General features: G+C 46.7%; 1 protein-coding gene and 2 pseudogenes across 1 annotated transcript; 1 reads left to right on the forward strand and 2 right to left on the reverse strand.

Moving 5' to 3' along the window:
- Window positions 1-2,576: 2,576 nt before the first annotated feature.
- Window positions 2,577-3,396, reverse strand: LOC139579689 (uncharacterized; annotated as a pseudogene).
- A 2,115-nt stretch (window positions 3,397-5,511) lies between these two features.
- LOC139579690 (carnitine O-palmitoyltransferase 2, mitochondrial-like) lies at window positions 5,512-11,223 on the forward strand (annotated as a pseudogene).
- Window positions 11,224-12,777: 1,554 nt separating this feature from the next.
- LOC139578693 (protein mago nashi homolog) lies at window positions 12,778-16,092 on the reverse strand. The gene is made up of 5 exons (XM_071406637.1): window positions 15,793-16,092; window positions 15,335-15,393; window positions 13,682-13,792; window positions 13,244-13,326; window positions 12,778-13,000 (listed from the first exon to the last, which is right to left on the reverse strand). The coding sequence occupies exons 1-5, from the start codon at window positions 15,881-15,883 to the stop codon at window positions 12,901-12,903; spliced, it is 444 nt and encodes a 147-aa protein (XP_071262738.1). The 5' UTR covers window positions 15,884-16,092; the 3' UTR covers window positions 12,778-12,900.
- Window positions 16,093-18,565: the final 2,473 nt, after the last annotated feature.

Raw genomic sequence — 18,565 nt, forward strand, 5'->3', positions numbered from 1 at the left:
GGAGGATTTAAGGCCAAGTGTCAAACTCAAGCTAGCTTGATTACTCTCTCACCCAACAATCTGACAATTTTCCAAGTTGAGGGAAGCCAGCCAATGTTGTGCTGCTGCTGCTGAGTGCTGCCAGACAGTGGGGGGGAGCAGGCCCCCCTTATGGTCTTTTGGAGCCATAAGCAAAATGTTGTTGGTCGAGTGTCCCCTGGCAGCCATGGTCGCTTATTGGCTAGGGCCGGCTCTGAGAGCAGCAGAAGAAGCTTGCTGTAGCCGAACCCATAGAGATGGAAAGAGGTCTTAACTTTGTGTCTGTTACAGCATGGGCAGCACCGTTGAGGCTATCTCCTTTTTAAAGTTTTCAGTTATCTTAGTCTTTTGAGGTTTGAAAGAAGTGTAAAACTTATATTGGTGATTTACTGCCATCTGCAGTGCTGGAGTCTTGAACAAAATCTTGTGTCATTCATTAATTGTGGCCACTAGATGGTGGTGATATAGCTTAAAACCATTTACGAACTAGGCAAAACAATTTGAAGAAGAAGACAATGCTCTGATCTTTGGCTGATTGCTGCCAACCCATAGGACTCACCAGTTGACTACTTTAAAATGGTAGAAGCCTTCTATGGTAGTGTCCATGCAAAAAACGGGTTATTTCCAAGTAGAGCTCTCTATACCACAGGAGGTTGCTGGGAACTTAATTGGGGAGGACGGGCTCGTGGTAATGGCTGGAGTGGAATTAGTGGAATGGTATCAAATAGATCAAACATATCGTTTCCATGTTTGATGACATTCCATTTGCTCCATTGTTTCAGCCATTATTATGAGCCGTCCTCACCTCAGCAGCCTCCACTGCTCTATACATCTATATGGGCCGAACCAAACCTTTCACTGATGAAGTAGATGCTGCCCTCTCCTGGAAAAGTATTGCGCTAATAAATTAGGAATGGTGTGTCTCTTTAAATTTCAATATACTAAGCAAAAACATTTGTCTGAACCATTTGTAGCTGTTATGTCACGTGGTCAGGCTGGGAAAATATCCTCAAATTTTAAAGTGAAAAACGTGTTCTTCTTAATGAGGAAACCTGTCAAGCTGCGTAGCAATATCTTGTGTTCTGTGTGTATAAAAAGATTACTTTGTCAAAGTACAGTAATGTAAACTGAGAGGTCACCAGCTGTGACTATCAGGAACCTGATCCATGGTGGGTAATTGTTCCCCTGTTCCTAAATGCTGACATACCACACGGTGTCAATTTTTGGTTAAACACTTCTTGCTTCCGCTGTCACAAATTCTTATCCATTTATTTCTGTCTGTCTGGCTCTGTTGTCATTGTCAATCCTTAGGCGGTAGTAGGGGAAGGTATGGAAGGAGGACTTATCTAGCCACTGGGCATTCATGGGAGGTATCTCATTCATTGAGTAAATAGCTTGTGACCAATTTAAAAGTGAATTGCCACACACTAGCTAACTTAGCTAGTTATCTAGCAAGCAAGCAGGTCGGTCATTGCCAGTTCTCCATATATGACCCTCTCGTTTTTGTAAGAATAGCAAATAAGATTACTATTGGCAACCATTTAAATTACACATTATGGCTAATTTGCTCTACATGCAGTTTTGTGCCACACTCAGAAAATCTGGGAATCTGAAGCCTCTGAGAAGCATATAGTACCTAGCAAAAGATGCAAGAGGAAGTCCAGCTGGCCGTAGCACAATATCAGGGGGGGCACTCCTCTCAGTAGAGCCCAGGACGCAGCCACACCTCGTGTTGAGTGTGCCACCACAGATCCCAGCACTGGCCTGCCAGCCAGGCGGTATACTGTAGTAATCGTGTCCACGATCCAGTGAGAGAGCCTCTGCTTGATAGCCCAGCCCCCAGGACTCTCTCACCATAGCAGACAAAAAGCTGGTCTGTTGTTCGCACTGACTGTATTCGCTCCACATAGGCAGCCAGTGCCCACACGGCACAGCATGCCGGAGGGAGGCCCAGGCTCCCCCGCCACTGCTGTGGGGTTGTAAGCAGACAGGATTCAAGGGATGTTCACATGCCTGTCTGACAGAACCTTCGGGAGGGATGAAGGGTTGGGGCGGACAGATATACTCCTCCCACCGGGGTCCATCCGGTAGCACTCAGAACTTACAGAAAAAGCATGGAGCTCACCCACCCTCTTCATGGAAGTAATCACTACCAAGAGAACCACCTTCATAGAGAGGTGTTTCGGGGAGGCAGACTCCAACCGTTCGAAAGGCGGCATTGCCAAAGCTGCCAAGAACACATCCAGATCCCAGCTTGCCATTGAGCGGGTCCTAGCTGGACGCAGGCAACAAACCCCCTTCATAAACCTGGAGACCAATCCACCCCACATGAAAGGCAGATATAGTGGCCAAATACCCTCTCAGTGTACTAGAGGCTGCCAAACCCTCATCCAAGCAAGATTGCAGGTATTGGAGGACATACTGCACCCTGCATGATTCGGGCACAACCTCAATACCAGTGCACCAAGTGCAGAACAACCACCAGCGCAACTGATATGCTGTGGTTGTAGCCGGTCACCTTGTATTCTGCATGGTGTTCCTTACGCCCTCCTGTAGTCCTAACATGGACCATTGGTGCCGTTCAGCGGCCAAGCCAACAGACTGAGGCGGTGCGGGCTCAGATGCCACAGTGTTCCCCCGGCCTGAAACAGCAGGTCGGGTCTCAGGGGCAGTTGCCAAGGTGTCCCAGACAACAGGGACAGGAGAAGGCTGAACCAGGGTCATCTGGGCCAGTATGGGGTCACCAGCAGCAGACAATGCTCCGCAAACCTGGTCCTGTTCAGCACAGCCTGGATCAGGGGAAAAGGGGGGGTGCGTAAGCTCCAGTCCTGGCCAATCATGAGCCAGAGCATCCAAGCCTAGAGGCCCTGGTGGCTCCAACATGGAGTACCACAGGGGGCAGTGTGCATTGCCCAGGGAGTCAAACAGGTCCATCTGCACCCTCCCAAACTTGTTCCACAGGTGCTGCACCACCTGGGGATGTAGGCTCCAGTCCCAAGGTGGCGGGCCCTGCCTCGAGAGCATATCCGCTGCCACATTCAGGATGTCAGGTACATGCGTTGCACGTAGAGACGCTAGACATCCCTAAGCCCAGAGAAGGAGCTCCCGTGCTATAAGATTGAGGCGGTGGGATCTCAGTCCACCCTGATGGTGGATGTAAGCCACCACTGTGGTGTTGTCTGTTCTCACCAGGACATGTCTTCCTTTCAGATGTGGAAGGAAAGGCCGCAGGGCCAGCAGTACAGCTCAGAGCTCTAGTGTATTGATGTACCTGCCACTCCAAGGGGGTAGCCAAAAGCCACTGGCCGCCTTGCCCTTGGTCACGCCGATCTGGGAGGTGTCTGTGCTGACCAGCTCCCGGCGGCACATCCTCAGCATCTCCAACCCCCCCGAGAAAAAGGAGCGACAGCACCATCTCAACAATGCCCTGAGGCCCTGTGCGGTCACCCGAAGCTGTCGTGACGGTGGCGCTTCAGGTGCAGCCGGTGGGAGTTGTATCACCATTGAAGAGGCCAGAGATGGAGCAGGCCGAGGGGAATCAGCAATGAGGCCGCCGTCAGCAAGCCCAACAGGCAAGATAAGATAGCCTGAACCCTTCTGGTGGGCAGGCGTGCTCTCATGAGGACTGAGTCCAGTTCCATGCCAATGAAGGCCACCCTCTGGGAGGGCTTCAGATGACTCTTCTTGTCGTTTATAGTAATGCCCAGCCCGCCGATGTAGGTCAGGAGCATATCTCTGTCTGACAGGACCTGGGTCCTGGTCGGAGCACAAATCAGCCAATCGTCCACGTAATTTATGATCAACAATCCTCGGGATGTGAGAGGTGCCAGGACAGCATCCATGCACTTTGTGAAAGTGCAGGGTGCCAAGGAGAGGCCGAGGGGAAGAACCATGAATTCGTAAGCTGTCCCTTCGAATGTGAATCGGAGGTACTGACAATGAGCTGGGTGAACAGGAACATGGAAGTACGCATCCCTCAGGTCCAGCGTCACAAGCCCCTGGTCCCTGGACATGGCCTGCAACACGCGGCTGAGGATAGCATGTGGACCCTCAGTACCTTCAAGTACCCATTGAGGTTGCAGAGGTCCAGAATCGGTCAAAACCTTCCGTCTCTTTTTAGGACCACAAAATAAGTGGAGTAGAACCCAATTAGCCGTTCCACCTAGCCGTTCTGGTACCCTGGGAGAGCTTATGTCGTGACCTGCTTGGAGGAATAGGAACCCGGTGAGGGATAAATTACCCAGTACCTCTGCAAAAAAACGGGGAAGACCCGTGTGGGGAAGAACAGGCTGCTTTACCTCACGCTGTACCCCTCCCCGCTGTCGTCCCTTAGCACGAGGCAATGGGCGATGGGGCAGGAGAGGGACCCCACCGTCGTTCGGGTGCAGGTGGGTGGCGACGGTCCGTCTGCCTTGGACCCGGGGCCTGAGGAGGCGGCATGAACCGTCTCAGGGTCTCCCGGTCCCTATGAACCTTATCGGTCTGCTCTAGAATGTTATCAACCCCTGGGCCAAAACGCCAGCCCTGGGGTGATGGGGTGAGTGGTAAATGTGCTCTGGAGAGCAGCTGGCAGACGGAATTGGGCCAGCCAGAGATGGAGCCGGGAGGTAACCACCTGCACCATGGCCCGTCCGTTGGTGCCGGACACATCCCTATAGGGCAGTGAAAGCAGTCGAGACACCACCATCACTTCCCGGAAGAGCTCCTATGTGCCCTCCTGCAGCCAGGAAAACAGAATCTGCAGGTAGTTCTGCAGCAGCATGGCTGCATTGGTAAGGCGAACAAGAGAGCAGAAGGACCCATATGTGACTTTCAAATCCGCATCAAAGACTCTGGGGGGTCCCGCCTTCAGTTCTGGGTTCTACGCTGGCAGAGGCCCGGCCCTCCTGCAAGGCCTCGTGGAACTCGGCAGAGATGGGAACAGATGGAGAGTCATCACTGTCCACCAGTTGATGTCCAGTGCAGTGGCTAGCCAAGTGAGTAGACTCCTCATAGCCTCTCGAGACGCTGGAGGGCGATAAAGCCCCGCTGGCGGCTTCTGATGGCCTGTCAGCTTGGTAGCTCCGCTCACGGTGGTGACCAGTGCCAGCATCGCCCCCCCAGGAACAGCCTATCACTGGCCAACAGGGAACAGCTGTCGTCCCCATCGACGCGATCAACCTCCTGACGCAGGGCATGCGCCCTCCGTTCAAGGTGGTCCCAGCGGTCCGACTCATGCCCCCGTCCAGGATTGGCAGCAGATGGGCTCTGCCTGCGGTGGCTCCGGCCATGCTTCCTGGGAGGGGTACTGGGCCCAGTAGAGGGACTAACAGCTCGCTGCCGCACCACTCCTGAGGGAGGGAGCTCGTCCCCAGCCTGAGCCCAAGCCTGGCCGACCCACTCGCGCATGACCTCCAATCGCGCCAGGTACAGGCGTTCTGAGAACACCAAATAGGCATCCAGTACGGCGCTCCACTGCCCTCTCCGCGTGGCTCAAACCCAGGCAGTGCATACATGAGGTATGTGGATCCCCAGGGGGATGCCACCATCACACCTGTCAAAAAGGGAAGCCATAAGATCAGCCAAGCCAACAAGGCCACGGAGCAGGGGTCCGACGCCCTGGGAGAGCTATGTCGTGACCCTTAGAGGAATAGGAACCCAGTGAGGGATAAATTACCCAGTACCTCTGCAAACACAGGGGAAGACACTTGTAGGAAAAACAGGCAGATACAAAAACAGCAACCAGGTAACGGATTTGATTTATTTGTGTTTTTGTTTTACGCCAACTGCAATATTACCTAGCCGGTTTAATATCCAAGCAGTAAAAACAGCACAATATGGAGTAACTCCATTAAGGAACTCCAAAGTTAATGTCACAACGTAGTGGAAAGCCCACCACGATACTCTTACTCTGCAGGGGAAAGCCCTGCAGGATAATTATCAGAGAACCTACGGCGTGGGAAGCAGCATGTTAAAGTCATTCGCAACACACACATAGAACAAGCCAGTCGGCAAGTTGTGTAAGGTACAGTTTGTGGCAGCAAGAGACACCATACTAATGGATGCACACGGAGTCGTAGTGTAACGCTAATGAAACACAAGTAAAAACAAACTACGGGCGAAAGATACAGATCAACCGCTCGCAGCGAGTGGAGCACTCAAGAGGAGGGGCTGACCGTGTGGCCAGCTGCTCCAGGCTGCAAACAGCCAGTGAGTATACTTCCACGCAAGATATTACACTTACCAGTAACTTACCAAGTGAACTTCAGAAAGTTTGTATCTCAAACCATACGGACGTCCGCCGAGAAAATGAAAGAGAACGTGTGTCGCGGCCATGGGGTCTACATATAGGGGCGGACCCCAGCCGTGACACAGGTGTACACAGGAGTGAATCTGTAAATCTTCACCTCGGATGTATCCCTCCGCCGCGGAGTGATACCAATATATTGGAGTGATCCAATATAGTGAAACATAACAAGTAACTATTCAAAAGAAACAACATTCAAAAAAACTGTTCACAAGTGGTTACATTCTTGATGTTCTTTAATTTATAGGTATGGCGCTTTCATGGTGAACGCCTACCCTCTGGACATGTCTCAGTACTTCCGCCTCTTCAGTGCCACTCGCACCCCTAAGCAAGTGAAAGATGAGCTCTTCACAGACCCGAAAGGACGTCACCTTCTGGTGATGAGTCAAGGCAACATGTATGTGTTTGACATGATGGACCGCGATTGGAACCTGGTGAAGCCAGCGGAGATCCAGGCCCACCTGAAGTACATCCAGTCAGACCCGACCCCGGCTGCAGCCCACCCACTGGGGCTGCTGACCAGTGAGAACAGGGACACATGGGCAGGACTGAGGGAGAAGCTCCTGGCCGCTGGGAATGGGGAGGTTAATATTTTGTTATCCTTCAAGTTCAATGTTTGTGTTTTGTAACTTTTTGTCTTGTCTTTTATCATTAGATAATATTTGTTTTACTATTGAGGATCAAGTTATATCCTCTGGGATCAGATGCACATCTTGTTAATGTATGTGTTATTTTTTAAATAAAAAAATGTCAATTCAATTCAGGTGCTGGGTCTTGTAGACAGCGCCCTCTTCTGTCTGTCTAGATGACGAGAGCATGAAGGACCACATCCACGTCACCCACAACATGCTGCACGGGGACGGCACCAACCGCTGTTATGACAAGTCATTCAGCATCATCATGACCAAATGCGGAAACGCCGCCATCAACTTTGAGCACTCGTGGGGCGACGGCATGGCTGTGCTGCGCTTCCAGAACGAGGTGTTCAAGGACTCTACGGAGAACTCTCTGGTGAATACTGGCTCCCAGCCTGCAGCCGTGGACTCAGCCTCCGCCATGAGGAGACTCTAGTTCAACCTGGACGCAGAGCTGGAGAATGGGGCCAAAGAGAACTTCCATGCTGCTGTTTCTAAACTCACCATTGACGCCATGCAGTTCATGAAGGTGCAGTAGATGGATCGGTTGTTTGTTGTAGCACTTAACCTGACCATTGTTAAAACTTAATGCAACTGTTTTGCACTTTAATGTGTATTGTTGCTGTCCCCTGTCCTTTGTATGTTTTTAACTTATTAGTGCTGCTGACAAATCAATTCCCCCTTGGGGATTAATAAAACAAGTATCTATATCTATCAATTGAAGGGCGGGAAGGAACAGCTGAAGAAGAAGAAGCTGAGTCCGGACGCCATTGCTCAGCTGGCGTTCCAGATGGGCTTCCTTAGGCAGTATGGACAGACAGTGGCCACCTATGAGTCCTGTAGCACTGCAGCGTTTAGACACGGTTGTACAGAGACCATCCGGCCTGCTACAATACACACACAGCGCTGTGCTCAGGCCTTTGTGCAACTACCAGGAAAACACAGCATTGACCAACTGATAGGCATGCTCGGGCAAATGCTCCAAATATCCCTGGCAGCTCACCAAAGAGGCAGCCATGGGTGAGTGCACTACATTTTTCTTCAGATTTTTGATTGACTATGGGGTAAATTCATTACACCATTAATATACTGTTGACTATTTATTCACACATTAAAAAAAACAGAGGTAACAAAAAAAGAAAAACATGTGAAGTGGGGATGTCATTCGAAAACATAATGTTAACTTTCACTGCTATGCGGATGACACACAGCTGTACATTTCAATGAAACATGGTGAAGCCCCAAAATTGCCCTCGCTAGAAGCCTGTGTTTCAGACATAAGGAAGTGGATGGCTGAAAACTTTCTACTTCTAAACTCGGACAAAACAGAGATGCTTGTTCTAGGTCCCAAGAAACAAAGAGATATTCTGTTAAATCTGACAATTAATCTTGATGGTTGTAAAGTTGTCTCAAATAAAACTGTGAAGGACCTCGGCGTTACTCTGGACCCTGGTCTCTCTTTTGACGAACATATCAAGATTGTTTCAAGGACAGCTTTTTTCCATCTACGTAACATTGCAAAAATCAGAAATTTTCTGTCCAAAAATGATGCAGAAAAATTTATCCATGCTTTTGTTACTTCTAGGTTAGACTACTGCAATGCTCTTCTTTCCGGATACCCGGATAAAGCACTAAATAAACTTCAGTTAGTGCTAAATACGGCTGCTAGAATCCTGACTAGAACCAAGAAATTTGATCATATTACTCCAGTGCTAGCTTCCCTACACTGGCTTCCTGTTAAGGCAAGGGCTGATTTCAAAATTTTACTGTTAACCTATAAAGCGTTACATGGGCTTGCTCCTACCTATCTTTCCGAGTTGGTCCTGCCGTACATACCTACACGTACGCTATGGTCACAAGACGCAGGCCTCCTAATTGTCCCTAGAATTTCTAAGCAAACAGCTGGAGGCAGGGCTTTCTCCTATAGATCTCCATTTTTATGGAATAGTCTGCCTACCCATGTGAGAGACGCAGACTCGGTCTCAACCTTTAAGTCTTTACTGAAGACTCAACTCTTCAGTAGGTCATATGATTGAGTGTAGTCTGGCCCAGGAGTGTGAAGGTGAACGGAAAGGCTCTGGAGCAACGAACCGCCCTTGCTGTCTCTGCCTGGCCGGTTCCCCTCTCTCCACTGGGATTCTCTGCCTCTAACCCTATTACAGGGGCTGAGTCACTGGCTTACTGGTGCTCTTTCATGCCATCCCTAGGAGGGGTGCGTCACTTGAGTGGGTTGAGTTACTGACGTGATCTTCCTGTCTGGGTTGGCGCCCCCCCTTGGTTTGTGCTGTGGTGGAGATCTTTGTGGGCTATACTCGACCTTGTCTCAGGATGGTAAGTTGGTGGTTGAAGTTATCCCTCTAGTGGTGTGGGGGCTGTGCTTTGGCAAAGTGGGTGGGGTTATATCCTTCCTGTTTGGCCCTGTCCGGGGGTATCATCGGATGGGGCCACAGTGTCTCCTGACCCCTCCTGTCTCAGCCTCCGGTATTTATGCTGCAGTAGTTTATGTGTCGGGGGGCTAGGGCCAGTTGGTTATATCTGGAGTACTTCTCCTGTCTTATCCGGTGTCCTGTGTGAATGTAAGTATGCTCTCTCTAATTCTCTCCTTCTCTCTTTCTTTCTCTCTCTCGGAGGACCTGAGCCCTAGGACCATGCGTCAGGACTACCGGGCATGATGACTCCTTGCTGTCCCCAGTCCACCTGGCCTTGCTGCTGTTCCAGTTTCAACTGTTCTGCATGCGGCTATGGAACCCTGACCTGTCCACCGGACGTGCTACCTGTCCCAGACCTGCTGTTTTCAACTCTCTAGAGACCGCAGGAGCGGTAGAGATACTCTTAATGATCAGCTATGAAAAGCCAACTGACATTTACTCCTGATTATTATTTGACCATGCTGGTCATTTTATGAACATTTGAACATCTTGGCCATGTTCTGTTATAATCTCCACCCGGCACAGCCAGAAGAGGACTGGCCACCCCTCATAGCCTGGTTCCTCTCTAGGTTTCTTCCTAGGTTTTGGCCTTTCTAGGGAGTTTTTCCTAGCCGCCGTGCTTCTACACCTGCATTGCTTGCTGTTTGGGGTTTTAGGCTGGGTTTCTGTACAGCACTTCGAGATATTAGCTGATGTACGAAGGGCTATATAAAATAAACTTGATTTGAAGTGAAACAGAATTGGTCAAGGTAAGAAAATAAACCAGAGGGCTTCATGTAAATTAGCTTATGGTCTCAAATGTTACCAATTTGACTTTTATTTGACCAATGTCATTTCCACATATTGTCCCTGTTTCTCTGCATTTTCGCCACCAGCCCAAGGCTTCGACCGGCATCTGTTTGCCATGAAGTACTTAGCCAACTCCAAGGGCCAGGCCCTACACAGCTTGTACCAGGACCCAGCCTACATAGGCCCGTGGTGCCTAACGGCTTTGGGGTGGGCTATGGCGTCCATGATGAGTGGATCTGCTGTAATGTGTCTAGTTACCCAGAGCGTAATGTTCACGAGTTCCTGCAGTGTGTTCATAAGTCTCTAGAGGACATTTTCTCTGTTATTGAAGGAAAGCCTCTCAGCTAAAGAAAAGTCCATCTGACTTTTACCTCCACTACAAATGCAAATTCTAACTTCCACTTCAGTAGAATTTTAACCCAGTCACCCATTCACATCAAGTGAAAATTAGACTGTAGTGGAAGTTGGGATTCGCCACGGGATGATTGACTGCAGTTGTATAGTACATTGGGGTGAATGTCAGGTTTTAAAGGTACTTTCCTTCAAGCGTAGAGTGTGGGTTGGAAGTGATGGTATGAATTAATAAGAGGGGATACCGAACACAAGCTCTGCATAGGTCAGTAGAGGGCATATTCCTATACTGTCAGGCAGATAACTATGAATGTTCTGTCCATTATCAAATTCATAATAGATGCCCAAGAAAATACCCATCAAATACATTCTGAAAGAAGAACAATGAAATCTCCAAGTGTGTTCGAACCAATGTGTCTTCCCTTTCTAACTGGCATTGCAATGTATCTATCAAGAGCCTTATACATACTAACTTTTATATTGGAGGCCAATACGTTTAAATGAATGACCTCATGTAAAGACCTTTAGTTTGATATGGAAAATAAATCTAGTAATATATCGATAATGTATGATATTCAGAGTAGCACTTTGTTCTTGAAACCCTTTTTGCTGTGTAGCAAGCTTTGTCACATGATTTGTATGACAATTTATAATCTCTACTTTGATTTGTGATGTGAAAAACATTTTAAAGCAATACCTTAGACCTTTGCTATTAAGAGGCAGATGTATTTCCTTCTATGCCTTATGGAATGTTCACTGGTAATGTATTACATACAACTTTACTGGGGTAGTGTAAATTTTTTTTTTTACAAAATAACAGATGTATATGCATATTTTCTCATTATAAATTTTGAGTAGACTAATTAAAGCTGGAATTCTTAATTTTTACATACATTTTTGGACTTGTGAATGAATATACCCATTGATTCTTGAATATAACTTATAAATGCCTCATGAGCTTAGTTCAACGGTCATACGTACCCCACCATAATCTAAAATACAAGCTTGTTTTACTGCTATGTTTGTTAAACATGTAAATTGAAACATACCGTATAGCCTAAAAACATGGTCATTTTGATACCATGGATGGTCATCCTTGCATCCATAGCTCTGTCTATTAATTTCTCCAGGCTCATCTCTCAGCTTTGTACCAAAACAGAAGCGGGGTGACCGCATTGTTTTCTACGTAATAAGCAACTTCTAATTTTTAAAACGGCCTGTGGCATCGATGAGTCAAACATTTATTCCAGTGTCAAAATGTACTACAACGTGTAAATAGAATAATTTGTCAGAAAATCAGTCTCGTCCAAAACGGAAATCTGCAAGACAATTAGGAAAATATGGTTTGTCATGAAATGAAGGGTACCGTAACAGTTTTCCTTTGGTTGGGTTTATTTCAACCCTGCCCACAGCTGGCAGCACCCAAGTAATCATCAATTCAGTGCGCAGCTGCACGTGACCCGATCGTAATACCCATGGTCAATTAGATTTGACATTCGATATCCCTATGGAGCTAAATAGAGATCAATAAATTACTTTTTTTTTTTTTTTTATGTCAATAGCTCCAAATGTCAATGACTTAACCTCAAACCAACTATAAATGGTAGTAAGTCATATACAAATATTAAACGCATTTAATGAGACAAAGGTGTACAACATGAAGTCTCATTTACATTGCATTATTTATTGACGGTCCTTAACTAGCTCCACAGATAGGCTATTCAAAGTCTAATTGGCGAAAGAAGTTGGCTAGCAAATCTAGGCCAGGATTTCCCAAACTCGCCCCCCACCCCCAGCTGTGTAGTGCTAGGGCAAAAACCAGAACGTACACCCAGGACCGAGTTTGGGAAACCCTGGTCTAGGCTACTACCAGACAAGACCTGGTCAGACAGTTTCAAGTTATCTAGAAGGGTGACTGACTGTGTACTGTTTCGGCAGTGAAAATACAAACGCGTCCCATATTTGAACACACACACATTCAAGAAACACCCAGACCAAAGAACGCAAAATCTCATTCTCAGTCCCATTTCCTAATGAGAATTGAAACAGAGGCTAAATCAGGAAGTTCAGCCCACCTTTAACAACTTCCTGTTCATGTGTGCTCAGCTAAATACTGAAATAAACTGACCTCTGTATGGCAAGAGCAACAGAGTATAGTGTGCAATTCTCCAACCTGTTTTTCATACTACCAAGATCGACCAAACCACAGCTATGACTTCCAGTAAGTAACTTAAAAAATGTATAGATAACCAAGGCTATTAAAACATGGCATTTTTCCAATCATTTATTTAAAATTAAAAAAAGAACAAGTCGATCAAAAGCAAATGTACAAATGTTGTAATCGGCGCAAACATAAAACATTTTCCAACAGAGAAAAAACCATCCACTCCTCTTAGATGGGCTTGATCTTGAAGTGTAGCCCGATGAGACTGAAGACAAGACATTTCAGATCCTGGACCAGGTAGTAGAACACGCGGAGGCCTTCTGGGTCCCTGGAAAACACAGTACTTTTTTAAAAGAAGCTGGCCCCCAATTCCACATCAACCCCGCTATGCAGAACTGAGAGCATTACATAGGTGTAAGCTAGGTATAATTTACACTATTCTGCTTACATCTATGAAATCCTCAGTTCTCAACCAGTGACTACTAAATAGAGGCTAGGGGTCAATTTGGAAATTGGAGGAATATATCCTTCCAAGAGTTCCCAGATCATTTGAGGTAGTATTATTACTTACTTCGACTGGTTGACATCAATCAAGGAACCAATCTTGGAAGTTGTGAAGGAAATGTGCTCATCCCCAATGACGATCTCCAGCTCCTAAGGGTTCGGAAAAGTTAACTCTCCCCAGACACGATTAGTAATTCAAGCAACGAATAAAATAACTTTTACTAAATCATTGTAACTTTCTGGGGTTATGCCCAGGTCCCATCTTGTGCTGAAAGGGTCAGAATTGAACACCGGTTAAATGTATTTTGTTGGACAGATTTGTTTAAGTTTGATGAGGACGGGACCGAGGTCACAACCCCAGGAGGGCTAAAATAACTAAGTAAACAGGCTTGGCTAGACATTGCCAAGAGCACAATAAGTAGGAGACGCTCTGCTTTCCTCAACATACTCCATGCTTGTACAAGCATCAGTATTTATTTAGGTATGTGTGAGTGAATGGACAGACCTGTCTGCCCACTCTGTCTGGGGGTGGCCACAGTGCATCATCTTCCTTGGTGATCTCACTGTCATCTATGATCCTCTTCAGTTCCTCCATCACACTTTTGTGTACGTACGCCTGTAGTGGAGAACAATCACAATAAGGTTTTGATGGCATATTCAATAGTTTTACGCAGCATCACACATAGAAATTGGATTGATGGGCCATACACTGATCAATGTAACCAAGAAATCCTTTAAACACTAAAGAAAAAAAGCTACATGTATAGTGTTAGTCCCATGTTTCATTATTTGAAATAAAAGATTCAAGAAACTTTCCAAAGGCACAAAAAGCTTATTTCTCAAATGCTGTGCACAAATTTGTTTGCATCTCTTAGTGAGCATTTCTCATTTGCCAAGATAATCCATCCACCTGACAGGTGTGGCATATCAAAAAGCATGATCATTACACAGATGCACCTTGTGCGGGGAATAATAAAATACCACTAAAATGTGCAGTTGTCACAACACAATGCCACAGATGTCTCAAGTTGAGGGAGCATGCAAATGGACGGCAGGAATGTCCACCAGAACTGTTGCAGAGAATTTAATGTGCATTTCTCAACCATAAACCACCTCCTTTGTCATTTTAGAAAAATGTCTGTAGGTCCAACCAGCCTGACAACCGCGGACCACGTGTAACCACACAAGCCCAGGACCTCGAAATCCAACTTCTACACCTGCAGGATTGTCTGAGACCAGCCACTGACAGCTGATGAAACTGGGTTTGCACTACCGAAGAATTTCTGCAGAAACGGTCTGAAACCGTCTCAGAGAAGCTCATGTGCGTACTTGTTGTCTTCACCAGGGCCTTGAGCTGACTGCAGTTCGGTGTCATAACCAACTTCAGTGGGCAAATGCTCACCTTCGATGTCAACTGTCATGCTGGAGAAGTGTTGCGCTTCACGGATGAATCCCGGTTTCAACTGTACCGGGCAGATGGCAGACAGCATATATGGCGTTGTGTGGGCATGCGTTTTGCTGATGTCAACTTTATGAACAGAGTGCCCTATGGTGGCGATGGGGTTATGGTATGGGCAGGCATAAACTACAGACAATGAACACAATTGCATTTTATCAATGGCAATTTCAATGCACAGAGATACCGTGATGAGATCTTGAGGCCCATTGTCGTGCCATTCATCTGACACAATCACCTCATGTTTCACCATGATAACGAACGGCCCCATGTCGCAAGGATCTGTACACAATTCCTGGAAGATGAACATGTCCCAGTTCTTCCATGGCCTGCATACTCGCCAGACATGTCACCTATTGAGCATGTTTGGGATGCTCTGGATCAACATGTACGACAGCATGGTCCAGTCCCCACCAATATCCAGCAACTTCGCACAGCGATTGAAGAGTGGGACAACATTCCACAGGCCACAATCAACAGCCTGATCAACTCTATGCGAAGGAGATGTATCGCGCTGTAAATGGCGGTTACATCAGCTACTGACATAGTTCTGAACCATGCCTCTACCTTTCTTTTTAAGGTTTCTGTGAACGATACAAATCTGTATTCCCAGCAATGTGAATGAACTCTAACTCAGTAAAATATTTTAAATTGTTTCATGTTGCGTTTAATTCTTTGTTCAGTGTAAGTTTTATAAGTTACCTCTTTCCTGATCATGACATCATTCTTGTAGTTGCTGTTGTTCGCGTATCTCAGCTTACCTGAAAAGATAGTTACATTTATTGCCTTATCGTCACGTTTGTTGTGAATGCTGATACACTGCTATTGTTGAGGAGTAGTTATTTGTTTATAACTAGTTAACGTTAGTTCACAGACGTTTTTAAACCGCCTGTAAACTAATCAAGCATTTTGGATACATTAGTTTGCTAACTAGCTACATAGCTAGCTGGATACAATAAATGAGTGAGGTTATGGTTAACTATGCAATTGAAGTATTTCTGAGATCATGTTATAACTTAACACACGACTACAAAAACTAGCTAATTGTGCTAAAAGAAATTAGGAAACGCAGGAAATGCCGCTAGCAAGCAGTCGTTTGCATGCTTAGCTAACGTTAGCTGGCTAATGTTGCTAATTAGTCAAATTACCGCTTAACTTACCGTCTGGTCTAAACTCAAATTCCAAGAACTCGTGTCCAAACTTGCCCTTGTGCCCGACATAATATCTCAAATAAAAGTCACTCGTTGACATTATAAACAGCAAATTCAGAGTTTGCGCGGTCCTTGAGAATCAACGAAAGCACACTGCTTTCTTAGTGGTATTTTAGAAAATCTGAACACGCATGCGTGCTGTGGCGCTTCTCTGTGATCTCATACGAGTTGTCGCATTGCAATGATGTCATCTTCTTCGATGAGGTTTAACAGAGGTTGGCATCCAATAAATGTTGCATTACCGCCACCTACTAGACTGGAGTATAACTCCCTTATACTTTGTTTGAAAAAAAAAATGAACAAAAAAACGAATGAATACAACAAATACCCTACCATCTAAGGCCTACAGCCTGAAAGGATGGGACCACCACTTAATTAACACACCCTGTAACTCTTCTGATGTCAAGTCTTGCACACCCAAATACCTCTCTGCAGCTGCCACCACAACCTCTATTGTCTGTGACTTACGGTACAACCCTGCAGTACAGTTGATAAATCAAATCAAAGTTTATTAGTCACGTGCACCGAATACAACAGATGTAGACCTTACAGTGAAATGCTTACTTACTAACCAATAGTGCGACAAAAAAGGTGTGTGTGTGTGTGTAGGTAAGTAAAGAAATAAAACAACAGTAAAAAGACATTTGAAAATAACAGTAGCAAGGCTATATACAGACACGGTTAGTCAGGTTTATTGAGGTAGTATGTACATGTAGGTATGGTTAAAGTGACTATGCATATATCATGAACAGAGAGTAGCAGTAGCGTAAAAAGAGGGGCTGGCGGGTGGTGGGACACAATGCAGATAGCCCAGTTAGCCAATGTGCGGGAGCACTGGTTGGTCGGGCCAATTGAGGTAGTATGTACATGAATGTATAGTTAAAGTGACTATGCATATTTGATAAACAAAGAGTAGCAGCAGCGTAAAAAGAGGGGTGGGGGGCTCACAATGCAAATAGTCCGGGTAACCATTTGGTTACCTGTTCAGGAGTCTTATGGCTTGGGGTTAAAAACTGTTGAGAAGCCTTTTTGTCCTAGACTTGGCACTCCGGTACCGTTTTCCATGCGATAGTAGAGAGAACAGTCTGTGACTGGGGTGGCTGGGGTCTTTGACAATTTTTAGGGCCTTCCTCTGACACCGCCTGGTGTAGAGGTCGTGGATGGCAGGCAGCTTTGCCCCAGTGATGTACTACCATCTGAAGTGCCTTGGGGTCGGAGACCGAGCAATTGCCGTACCAGGCAGTGATGCATCCGGTCAGGATGCTCTCGATGTTGCAGCTGTATAACCTTTTGAGCATCTCAGGACCCATGCCAAATCTTTTTAGTTTCCTGAGGGGGAATAGGCTTTGTCGTGCCCTCTTCACGACTGTCTTGGTGTGCTTGGACCATTCTAGTTTGTTGTTGATGTGGACACCAAGGAACTTGAAGCTCTCAACCTGCTCCACTACAGCTCCGTTGATGAGAATGGGGGCGTGCTCGGTGATCCTTTTTCTGTAGTCCACAATCATCTCCTTAACTCTTGGTTACGTTGAGGGATAGGTTGTTATTCTGGCACCACCTGGCCAGGTCGCTGACCTCCTCCCTATAGGCTGTCTCGTCATTGTCGGTGATCAGGCCTACCACTGTTGTGTCGTCTGCAAACTTAATGATGGTGTTGGAGTCGTGCCTGGCCATGCAGTCGTGGGTGAACAGGGAGTACAGGAGGGGACTGAGCACGCACCCCTGGGGAGCTCCAGTGTTGAGGATCAGCGTGGCAGATGTGTTCCGTCAGGAATTCCAGGATTCAGTTGCAGAGGGAGGTGTTTATTCCCAGGTTCCTTAGCTTAGTGATGAGCTTTGAGGGTACTATGGTGTTGAACGCTGAGCTGTAGTCAATGAATAGCATTCTCACATAGGTGTTCCTTTTGTCCAGGTGGGAAAGGGCAGTGTGGAGTGCAATAGAGATTGCATCATCTGTGGATCTGTTTGGGCAGTATGCAAATTGTAGTTGGTCTAGGGTTTCTGGGATGATGGTGTTGATGTGAGCCATTACCAGCCTTTCAAAGCACTTCATGGCTACGGACGTGAGTGCTACGAGTCTGTAGTCAATTAGACAGGTTGCCTTTGTGTTCTTGGGCACAGGGACTTTGGTGGTCTGCTTGAAACATGTTGGTATTACAGACTCAATCAAGGACATGTTGAAAATGTCAGTGAAGACACCTGCCAGTTGGTCAGCACATGCCCGGAGCACACATCCTGGTAATCCGTCTGGCCCCGCAGCCTTGTGTATGTTGACCTGTTTAAAGGTCTTACTCACGTCGGCTACGGAGAGCGTGATCACACAGTCATCCGGAACAGCTGATGCTCTCATGCATGCCTCAGTGTTGCTTGCCTCGAAGCGAGCATAGAAGTGATTTAGCTCGTCTGGTAGGCTCGTGTCACTGGGCAGCTCGCGGCTGTGCTTCCCTTTGTAGTCTGTAATAGTTTGCAAGCCCTGCCACATCCGACGAGCGTCGGAGCCGGTAACCATTGCTATAAATGCCAAAAATCCAATCTTACTGAAACATATATAACTTGTTGGTTTATCCCTTTGTACAGGTATAGATCTACTACTCACACCACCCTTCTCAGGATCACTCCCCCTTAACCCATCCTCCTCTACTTTCTTCACCACCTCAGCATATGACACCTCCTGCACTACTCTAACCCTGGAAACCTCAGCCTGCCTCTCTCGCACAGGACA

Source organism: Salvelinus alpinus, chromosome 6 (genome assembly GCF_045679555.1).
Source record: "Salvelinus alpinus chromosome 6, SLU_Salpinus.1, whole genome shotgun sequence".
NCBI lineage: Eukaryota > Metazoa > Chordata > Actinopteri > Salmoniformes > Salmonidae > Salvelinus > Salvelinus alpinus.

What these genes read in the sequence shown, in the direction of transcription:
- LOC139578693 (XM_071406637.1), bottom strand. Translation starts at nt 15,883, where the DNA reads ATGTCAACGAGTGACTTTTATTTGAGATATTATGTCGGGCACAAGGGC. An exon ending in CAGACAGAGTGGGCAGACAG is followed by an intron (nt 13,327 to 13,681) that starts GTCTGTCCATTC and finishes CCGAACCCTTAG; the next exon opens with GAGCTGGAGATCGTCATTGG. An exon ending in ATTGATGTCAACCAGTCGAA is followed by an intron (nt 13,001 to 13,243) that starts GTAAGTAATAAT and finishes TGTGTTTTCCAG; the next exon opens with GGACCCAGAAGGCCTCCGCG.